General features: G+C 39.6%; 1 protein-coding gene across 1 annotated transcript in view; it reads left to right on the top strand.

Annotated features, from left to right (window-relative positions):
* Positions 1 to 11,589, top strand: part of LOC143748638 (multiple epidermal growth factor-like domains protein 9) — a 140,223-nt gene that overhangs the window by 112,027 nt on the left and 16,607 nt on the right. The window contains exon 4 of the mRNA XM_077240704.1: positions 230 to 379. Within this exon, the coding sequence (XP_077096819.1) occupies positions 230 to 379 (150 nt within the window). The remainder of the gene's footprint in view (positions 1 to 229; positions 380 to 11,589) is intronic.

The raw sequence follows: 11,589 nt of genomic DNA, 5'->3' as shown, positions 1-11,589 counted from the left end.
TCCTTGTTTTCATGCACACTCCCCAAAATACATTTGCTCAATCTCTCCATTTCTTTTTCTTTTTTTTTTTCCTTCGCATCGGTCTTTTAACTTCAGGTTTGTTATGTCTACCTTGTTTAGCGTCGTTGAACTCTGTTCCCCTCTCGTCCACCTCACTGGACCAAAGTCCTGTCTGTCACAGCTGTGGGTCTGTTTACTCAACCCTCTCTCTTTCCCCCTGTTCTCTCAGGCATCTGTATGAACTGCCAAGGCAACACCGAAGGACCCAGTTGCGAGAACTGCAGGTATAATTTTTACAGAAGGCCCAGGTTTCCCGTCACGGACCCCTGCATCCCCTGCCCCTGCTCCAGTGTCACCTCCACAGGCAGCTGTAAGCTGGGTGAGTCCTCCTCACACACACACGTCAGGCTAGCATAGCCCACATTAGCGTAGCCTGCTAACTTTATTATTGAGATCCTATTGGCCACAGATGTAGGAAATTCTGAGGAGATCTCTACGTCTGGGAAATGTGGAGTACCCGCTCACATCTGTTTTGGATTATGTGTCTTGCATCATTCTGGCCAACCGCCTGCTGCCTGAATTTCCGGGTGGGTGGACTGAGACTTTTAAGAGAAGATAGATTTATTTTAAGTGAAAGTGAAACTGGAAACTTTTTTCTCTCCACTCTGAACAAAACCCTCACAGGATATGTTTATGAAATATACTGTAAAGGTGAGAAAGTAGGGGGGTGTTTTCTGTGTCTAATTCAGAGAGTGGTTTTGTGAGTCACACAGTACTCCATCTCTGTAGGCTGATTTTATTCGGCATATGTTTGTGATGAATTGCGTGATATTGTTTTGCTGATCTGTGGATGTGCTTCTATGTTTGCTGACAGCAGCAATGTTCTTGTAGCCGTGCAAGCTGATGTAAGGTAGGATACCACATAGACCAGCAAAAGGGCAGGTGTGTGTTCAGTGTTCCCAGATATTACAATAAGGTACATCACAAATGTAACCACACAGTGCAGCTGCTGTTTTGAGTAACAGAGGAATAACCTCTGTGTTAGAGATGCTCCGATCAGCATTTTTGGGGCCGATCACCGATTACCGATCACCAAAATCATGATCTGCCGATTGCCAATCACTGCCGATCACAGAATGGCAGGGGATTGGGAATCTTTTATCTATAATCTAGCAGACTTTGCACCATTTGTAGAAATGAAGGGGGAGGGGGGAGCTACAGAAAATAGGCTACAGTCAAGATCTTGAAGAACCACCAAGTGTTTATTTAATTGTATTTAGAAAATGAGTAACATAAAATTATTCCAAACAAAGAGGGGTCAGGCAGACCAACACACAACAGATCAGCTTAATGGGTGGGGATCAAAGTTACACTTAGACATACTTGGAAATTGTAGCCTCTTAATACACCGACTACATTTACTAATTGGCAACAAAATGTACAACTTGTTACACCAAAACTGGCTACTGACAAATTGGCAAAACTATGGCAAGTTTTTTTCTGTTATTATTATGAACATCTGATGTAGTTGAGCAGAATGCTCTTTTATGAAGATACTTCATTAAAAGACATATTTAATGAGATTATGCCTGAAAAGGTTTTGGATTTTTTTTATCATAGGTTAATTTAAAAATATATATTGTATTATATGACTTGTTGTTTATATTTGTTTTGTTTTATTGTATATGATATTTGTATTTTTATAATATAATTTTTGCCATGAAAATAGCTTTGAATGCTGACATGGCATTAAATAAAATAATCTGAATCTGATGTAGTTGAGGAACCAACTACATCAGATCAAAAAAAAAAAAATACCACCACCACTTTTGAAACATCTCGCGGCACGGATGTACCAATACAAATAAATAAAACATCTCCAGTTAACTAGCAGAGCATTCATTTTGTTCATTTGTTAAATAAAAGGCGATCTAGTGCTGAAATGTTTTTTTTTTTTTTATCAAGTGAATGAATGATCAAAGTGCTCGTTGCCGCAGCGATCAGTGGCGCGGATACTGTGTTCTCTTGTGGCTCGCGCGGTGCACGTCTTCACTCGGACGCACGTTTCAATCCGTTGGGAGACTCCCTATTCGTTCCGGTGCAGGAGAACTCATGTTGCCACTGCTAAGCTCCGCTCTCCTGTTGTGTGACCGTGCGCCGCGAATGCAGGTGGGAAAAAGTCGCGCAAGTAATTTATGTCACGTGATCGGCTTTTTTGATCGGCGCTTTTGGGGTTCGCCGATCAATCTATTTTTAGCCAATATCGGCCGGTCATGATCGGCGTCCGATCAATCGAAGCATCCCTACTCTGTGTAATTGAAATATAGGAAATTATGGTGTATGGATATTTGCATAAATACCAGTGATCTTGTTCCATTAAAAAGAAGCACAGCTGTGTAAACACTTTTGTCTTAGTTCTTGGTATGTAATTAATATTGCAACCATATTTGCATTGCACCACTCTCATAGTTTCTCTGAGTAACTGTATTGTACTTTTACAGACACATACATTTTTCTTCCTGATAGAGGCTTTCTTACGTTATGCACTAGAAAATGCATATGTGTTTTATAATTGTCAGTTGCTAGTTATACTTATGCAAATGAGGCATATGAGTATAACGCCGCTGTTGATTTGGAGGAGCAACTGGTGAACAGCATTTTGAGGTTATACATAGTCTGCCAAAACTTTTCTAATGGAAAATTAGGGTGGATTAAATCCTGATTCGAAAAGTATGGCTTCCTGTCATAGTATTTAATAAGAAATGTGTGTAGAAGAAAGAAGGGAGTGTTCTTCATCATGCCTGCATCCAAAATGCCGCCCACACTTAAATGGAACTACAGGTTTTGAGGATTAGTGATTATGGTAATGGAATGCTAATAACCAGCACAGTCAGGACAGCAGCTGACTGGCAGACAGACCTTATTTTCTTCTGCCTGATGAGGTAGAGGGGAGCACACCAGTGTTAAATGAATTGCCCATTTACCCATCAAGGCCACACTTTTATTAACAAAGCTCCCTGCAGAGCTGAATGTATCGTCTGCCGGCCTCTAGATTACACTGCAGACCCACTGGACATCTCTATAGAGCTTAATGGGAAACTGTGTTTTACTGGGACCTAAACAATGGAACTATTCCAGAATTTCAAAGCACCAACAGAAGGATGCAAGTGATTAATTCACACATGTGGTGCTGTAAAGGTCACTCCACACAAGAGCAGAGCACATGGCTTAGATCATTAGTTTACATCCTGCACTGCACCATGGGCGGCATTATCTCTGCCACTGTGATTGAAGGTGGTTCAAGGTTTAGAATCAAGAAATACTGATGTAGCTCTAGGCAGAGTCCTGCACGCAGGCGGGTGAACTGCTAATATTTGATGTAACAGTTGGAATAATATTTACGTGGTCATTCGCGGTGCGGGTCGGGAATCAATAGGCACGGGTGGGCTGCGGTTCCAGTAGCCAAGACTATTTCGATTAAATTCAGTACCCACTGATAAGCAGCGTTTTTCAAACACTCTTGTGCTTATATGTATTTCACGCTCTGTAGTCTAATGAACGTCAAAGGTTTCTACTTAGAACGCGTTTTGCAGAGTTGAGCAAAGCGTTTGTTCGCTGCAACTGAAGTGATTGACAGCTTCAGTCATTAAGGGAGTGCTCTTTGCTCACTTTCTGTGTTTAATCTATTCGCAATTCGAATAAAAGTTTTATTTTTCATGCTGCCAAGAGGAGCAAGTGCCACATAGCCTATACACTGCTGAGTTTCAGGAGAGAAAAGTAAAACCACATTTGAATGCAGCGTGAATCTGCTAAAATATTCCCAATATTATGCAACAGTAAAGACTCATATTTGGCAATATGTTCTTTTAATTTATAGACTTTTAAGTGTCTGTATTAAGGATGCACCGAAAAGCGAAACCGAAAATGCTTTTTAAAAATAATTTATTTATTATTTTAAATTAGCTTATTTTTGTATAAGTGTATTAATATTTAAATGTTTTAATGAAATTCAATAATTTTAATGATACTGAATTTAAAAAATACAAGTAACAGATAAAGTAATAAAAAAATGAAATGTAGTGTATTCAGGTACAGACATGAAACAATTAGGTTGAAATGTAAAATAACACTATAGTGTTGACCATATAAATTAAATATAGATCTTTGATAAAGCTGTGTTTTGTTGTTTGATTAAAGGGGTGCTTGATTATGATTTCACTTTTCTAACTTTAGTTAGTGTGTAATGTTGCTGTTTGAGCATAAACAACATCTGCAAAGTTACAACGCTCAAAGTTCAAAGCAAAGGAAGATATTTGCTTTTAAAGAAATCGTTTTTTAAGGACTACAACAAACGGCTGGAAGTGACTAGCCTACATGACATTCCTCCCGGGTTAGTGACATCACTAACCTTAAAATTGACATAAACCCCACCCCTCGGGAACACGCAGTCCATGTTGAGAAGAGGAAGAGTTGTTGTAGAGCACATTTGTGATTCTGCTCAAGCTGTCCTATCAGTCTTTTCACATGCAATGCAATACAGTACATAACACAAATGCATTAGCATGTCACGCTGTAGGCATTTACAACGTTTCCCACACGAGCGATTTATAGATTATCATGACAGAATATGCTAATCAATGACTTGAAGATAGTGAACTCCACATCAGCAACATAAATTCATCAACTAACCATTCAGAAACGTCCTGTTGCATTCTACATTTTGTCACTTCTTCTTGAGTCTCTCCATCATTGTCCGACTCCAGTTTAAACATAAAAGGCAGAACAGTTTCTGACATTTTAGTACTTGTCTGTGTGAGGTAATCAGGAGCTGCAAACATACAGAAGCTCTTGAAGCTCAGCCCTCTGTGTCGGGAGCAGCAGTTCATTTGCATTTAAAGGGACACACAAAACGGCATGTTTTTACTGACCCTCAAATACCCCTTTTCCACCAACAAGAACCAGGTGCTGGTTCAGAGCCAGAGCCAAAGCTGGTTCGGAGTGGGTTCTACTGACGAGCTTACTAAGAACCGGTTTGCCTTTCCACCGGCCAGAGAGCCACACCAGAGCCAGATCTTACGTCACTGTATACGTCTCATGTTGCCCAGCAACGCTAGTGCGGTAGCGCCAAACAGTACGCCAGCTTGTTCGAGATGCATCGGCTTCTCGCAGATCAATCTCCGCATGACATCAAAGCACTGCGATAGCGATCTAAAAGCACAAGGAGTCGTATGTTCTCCAAACACTCCCGCAGCTCCGATCGGTCCGCGCCGCTCCGATGCATCTCGAACAAGCCATCAACAATAACGGACGTTGCAATACTATGGATGCTCATGGGTTTACAAAATACATCGGAGTCCAACACGTTTGTGCAGCTCGCCGTAACTTACATAGACGGATATTTATAATCGAGCTGCTATTAGCTCGACTAGCTGCTATTTAAAAATGGCAGTCACAAGTTTCTATTCGTCTTGTTGGTCACGGTAACCCCGCCCCCAGCCCCTGACGCAAGTGGTTCTTACTTGGCTCTGTTCTAGACCAGCAATGATTTGGTGCTACTTAAGAACCACTTTTCCTGGTTCGGAGCTGGTGCTTTGCGTGTGGAAAACCAAAGAACCGAATTGAAACTAGGCTCTGGCTCCGAAACCAGCACCAGCTCTGCCTTGGTGGAAAAGGGGTAAAAAAGGGACAACTTTAACATGCTGTACAAAATTATCTGTGGGGTATTTTGAGCTAAAACTTCAGATACACACTCCGGGGAAAACAGAGACTTATTTGACATATTTTAAAAAGGGGCATTATACCACTTCTTTAACATGAATGACAGGCAGTATTTGTTGGTTGCTGTCACTTTAAGACCGAATACACGGATCCAATAGAATGATACATATCCGATTTCTTTCTCAACTCTTTACATTCACTTAAGACATGTGCTTATGAGAATACTTGGCGTTACTTGTATATTGACATAATTTTGTGTGTATGTGTCTGTTCAAGCGCACAAAGATGCAAAAGAGGAATCAATTATGAGCACCAAACTAGGTGGGTTGCAGGAATAATACGCAGTTGTTTCACCCATTTGCACACTTCCTGCCCTACTGTAGCTACAGTATGTTTTTAAATAAGAAACTGCTACTGTATTTAACCCCTGAGTGCCAATGCCATAAACCAAATAAAGGATAAACCTTTTAGCCTGTGTCTTGGTGAGCCTTTTACAGCTCTTTAAAGATTTAAGTGCTGTGGATCAATGCCAGTATGGTTTCTTATCAAGTGCCCTTAGCATAAATGTCATTAACACTACATATTTTAGCTCTGAGGTGGTGTGATATCACCGTTTCAAAGATCAAATTTGAAGTGACACATGAAACCAAACAACCCAATTTTCAGTATTTGTGAGAGAGAGGAAACGGCAGACAGCTCATAACACAACTCCTGATTGATTTATGTAGTCAAGTTTTAGTCACCGTCCGGCTGGTGCTCAGGGACTCTTTCTCTCTCTTCTTTTCATTGTGTCCCTGGTCATCTACAGTCTGGATGCATCCCGCAGTACTCACAGCCAGAAGCTCTTTACTTAGATCTCATCACAGCTAACACTGATGTTGAGTGTTTATGTAAATATATTACTTTTTTCATTCCCATGGTGTCGCATAGTATTAAACGCACTGTGTTTCTTGTTTAAGGCAGTCAACAATAGAAAATTCAACTAACAAAATATAAAGTACGGTGCTTAGACAGAATTTACATCATCTTCAGAAAGAGAAGAAATTAAAAATGTTTTCTCTTTGTATGTGCATTATATTTGCTCAACTGTTTGTTGTCTCTGTATAATTTGTAATACGTTTATATATTATTATACACTGCCTTTTAAAAATTTGGGGTCAGTAAGATTAAAATAAGTGCCTAAATAATGACTTCATTAACTTTTATACAGCAAGGATGCATTCAATTAAAATTGACATTTATGTTGATATACAAAACATTTCTTTTTCAAATGATAATAATAATCCTGGCAAAAGTTTTAGCAATGTTTCCACAAAAATAATCAGCACTTTTCAGAACTGTGATAATAATAAGAAAATGTTTCTTGAGCACTACATCATCATATTAAAATGATTTCTGAAGGAATCTTTGGGTTTTTACTGTATGCAACTAATCAAATAAATGCAGACTTGATGAGCATAAAATACTTCTTTCTCTATTAAAAAAAACGTACAGACCCCAAACTGTAGTGGGTAGTGTATATTAGTTAAAATCATACATTCAATACATTTTTGTTTATGTAATGTAAGCTTTATATGTAATGTAAGTGTAGCACAGGTGATTAAGACAAATAGGTTAAGTCACCTAATAAAAAGGGAAACACAGTTTGTGTTGGAAAACCTACCCGTTTTCCAGTTTTTCTTATTCATATTCTCATTCCTTGATTTAATATACAAATTTCATGGATGGTATCCAATTGATTTGACAAACTTATAAATACATAAGTGTGTGAGTTTTTTTAAAGGTGCACCTGTAGGTTATTGTTGTACTGGGTGTACAATAACGTGTGCTTTGTACCGGTTTATTGCTTATCTGTTTGTTAATACCTCTGTTATCTTATTTTCTTTATTTCTGATTGTTCCCCTTGTTTTGTTTACAGATTTTTCTTTTACACTTACTATTTCAAATAGTAAACTACCAGCTTGTATTTAAAAAACAGATAATTTTCTCTGCTCTAGCCTTTATTCATACTATTTTTATGCTTTGTGTGGCTTTGTTTCTTAAGCTCTTACTGCTTTAGACTTCGTCAGTGTCTACTCTTTTTAATTCTTTGCTCTCCTTCTATTGTTGTGTAAGCAATGAAATAAGCTAATACTTTATTCACAATATAACATGGCCTTGTGTGCCTTGATGTTTCTATACAATGTCTACTATATAAAAAAGAAATATATTAAAGGCTTACTGAAGTGCCTTGAAACGTGCAGCGTTATTCAGTGTGTTGACAATTTCCACTGAAACAGGAAGACAGAACAGGACATATCAAGCAGCTCCTCCCCTTTTTACAATAGCCAATAGCGTTGTATTTACATCACAGTTCAGCCAGAGCCGTTGAGTTCGGGAAAGCCGTATTTGACAGCCACAATCTAATAGATTCCCCCTTTAGATTTAAAATGAAACTGTTACTAAAGCAAAACAGTGAACACAATCATCCTGAGGATGTGTAATTTGAAAAGTGTGTAATTTATGTTGGTGCATGGTACCAGTGTTATCTCTTCTACTTGTCAGAGCTGTTTCTAATGCACAGTCTGTTTCTCCTCCTAATCTCCTCAATGTCGTTTTAAAATACAGCATTCTGTGTAGTATTCAAATGGGTCCAAAGCGTTTTGTGGTCTGTGCCTACTTGTATATGATTCGCTCTATGCTATCTGGTCTCTGGAGCGGAGCAGACTGTGTGTGGCTGCTGTGGTTCGCGTGACACTAAAGTGAAACCAGACATCATTCACCCCAATGGAAAGCATATTTACAATGTCTGAATTTAATCGTTCCCAGTTCCCTATAATAGTGCACTATGTGCCATTCACCATATAGAAAATAGTTATTATGTGAACAAGTGACTGATTTCAGCTTCAGCGTATATTTATAGTGTAGGGGGCGGGATGCTTCAGATTCTAGAGAGCATTTGATTGGACAGAAAAAATTAGCGAGAAGCTGAAGTGTAGAGTAATGCTATCAAAATCATTGATCCATATTGGCGGAAGTGAGAGACTAAGTTTTGAACGCTTTTATCTTCTATATGCAAATTTTGTCATTCTCTTTAAACACACTGGCTTATACAGTAGATAATTTTAAGGCTAACATATTCATAATTAAAGCCAAAAAACTTACATTTTGGTTTCATGGTGACTTTAAGGACACATTATGTAGTTCATGAGATGTAAAATGTGGATAATAGTTGGCATCAGTCGGGTGCAGTGATATCAGAAGATAGGTGTTATACAGTAGCTATTGTGTATTGTAGTACCGCTGGAAGGCTGTAATAATTCTGCAGTATCAGAAATATCTGTTTTATATTTATACCTGTTTTATAAGAGTATTAGTGAGAACGCAAGAGCAAGCTTTTTCATTACGGTTAGGATCTCTGCATTGGGAAAAGAAAGTGCTTTTGAAGTTGCTTTTCTGAAATCAGTCCTTTTAGAGCAAACACTCTGAAGTCAGCTATTTCATCTCTGTAAATGACTAGATTTCCATTACACGAGAGTAGATGTTAAAACTTCATGCTGATTTGTACTCGGCTTTCGCCAAGATAAGCACCAACTAAGAAGTAGCTTTACAGTAACCTGTGCTTCTCCATCCATTTACGCTTCTTTCCATATGGTGATGTGAATCTCCTTCTGTCTGGTGTTAACAGCTGCAGTGTATTTTGCGCGTCAGCACACAGAACGGCTGCAACCACAGTGCGGTCCCTCCATAACAACCCTCTGGATTGAGCGGAGTAGGGAACATCTCTAGGGTCTTCAAGTGGGCACCTTCCGTCCTCAGTGTTTCGTCGACTAGCCCACGACACCTCAAGAGGGCTCGACAGTGACTCTGGCGTCCCAGATTCACCCCCCCTCCGTCCCCCACTCAACTCAGCCCAGATTACTGACCTTTACCTCCCTTCTGCTGCTAATGTTGCTCCTTCCTCGTAGTTCACATGTGACCTAACCGCAATCTCTCCGCAACCCGACCATACGCGCCAACCCGTTTGACTAAGGCTGTCGAGCCCCACTGCCGTCATTAAAGCAGGTTCAGTGGCAACGGTTCCGTATGGCATACTACCGCAAAACACAAACACTAGATTTGCTTTGCTTCAATAATTCTTTGTTTGTACTTACAGCACGTCTAAATTAACAAATGTATGCTGTCTCAGAGACTGATTGAAATCAATTGTCTTGAACGCCGAACAAGTCATTATTACCTCCTATTGTTACCATGAAATGGCCTTGACACTTTCTGTGTCTGTGGTTAAATCAAAACCCATGATGTCTCCAAAAACACACACATGATTTGTTGAGACATGATTTGTTCCATTATAAATGTATGTAGTCGTGTAGTGCTTATTGTTTGATGAACTAGGTGGATGAGTTTTTCAAATATGAAATTATTAAACTCTCTTTTGACAGCTTAGGGATCTTTCAAGTCTTCATCATCTTTCAATACTGTACATATTTAACCATATTGTGCCCCTTGGTTTCATTAGGTCGTTCTCACTAGGTTTCTTCCACAGAAGGTCTCATAAATATGTAAATGCCACTGTCAATGTACGTTCCAAACCAGCTGTCAGTCATTATTTGTACGGTTGCATGGAAAACATGGACCTTATATGATCTGTCTGGAGTTTGAAGGGGCTTTATAAGGTAGATGCAGCAGAACATTAAATGAAAAATTATTCTATCAATTATTTATGTATGTCAGTTAAAAAGAAACATACATCTATTCACGGCTCTCTAAACATACCGTATTTTCCGCACTATAAGGCGCACTTAAAAGCCTTTAATTTTCTCAAAAAACGACAGTGCGCCTTATAATCCGGAGCGCCTTATATATGGATCAATTGGTTAATAGGATCAATTGGTTAATAACGCTCCGCGTTATTAAATTCGCCCCCAAACTCGCGCTCGTGTCCATCTTATGCCTGCTCTGGCACACGGCCAGTTCAACCTCGTATAAATCAGGCTATGTGTGTATGTCACGTGCCCGCTCACGAGCGCTCACTCTTACTAACAGACATACAAACAGACACACTGTCCTCCCCGGCGCTGCTCGCGCGTCACAGAATGTTCATAAAGCGTTCCCCGTTCACAGTAACCGGGTCGTCTCATTCAAAACAGCCAGCTGTTGCTGTCAGCGAGCCGCCACACATGAATACTCGTATGAGTCAGGCTGCGAATGTAAGTTACGTGCCCCCCCCCAGCGCGCTCACGCTTACTAATAAACGCCTCATCTCCGGTGCCGCGCACTCGCTACATTCACTTTAGCACATCTAGTGGATGCATAACGAAACCCAGTCAAACGTTTGACTGCAGTATCTTATGCGCCTTATAATCCGGTGCGCCCTATATACAGTTAATGTTCTAAAATAGGTCATTCATTGAAGGTGCGCCTTATAATCCGGTGCGCCTTATAGTGCGGAAAATACGGTATTCTTGAATATCTAAAAAATAATAGCTTTTAATGTTCCATATATTTTGTTGAATGTACTGTATGTATGTAGCTAGGTAGTTTTTTTTTTTTAATTAATACTTTTATTCAGCAAAGACACATTAAATTGATCAAAATGATAGTAATGACTTTTATATTGTTAAAAAAGATTTCTATTTTAAATAAATGCTGTTCTGTTTCATTCTTACTGACCGCCAGAGGCAGTGTAAACACTATGGATTATCGCAGCGCCAGCTAGATAGGTCGAGAGAATATACCAACAAAGTCACGTGGCGTGACGTATGCTGAGCCCTGGAGGGTAAAAGCTATAGTAGCACAGCACTCTACCTCTTTCACTTTCTCGCCTGGTTGAGAAAGGTTGTATTGATTGAGTGATTATTCACGCTGTCAAGTGCAGCTTACCACAGCAGC

The sequence above is a fragment of the Siphateles boraxobius genome, unplaced genomic scaffold (genome assembly GCF_051911475.1).
Source record: "Siphateles boraxobius isolate OS27281-9 unplaced genomic scaffold, OSU_SipBor_1 24, whole genome shotgun sequence".
Taxonomy (NCBI): Eukaryota; Metazoa; Chordata; class Actinopteri; order Cypriniformes; family Leuciscidae; genus Siphateles; species Siphateles boraxobius.
The sequence above is the reverse complement of the archived record's forward strand: the minus strand, read 5'-3'. Positions and strand labels throughout refer to the sequence as shown.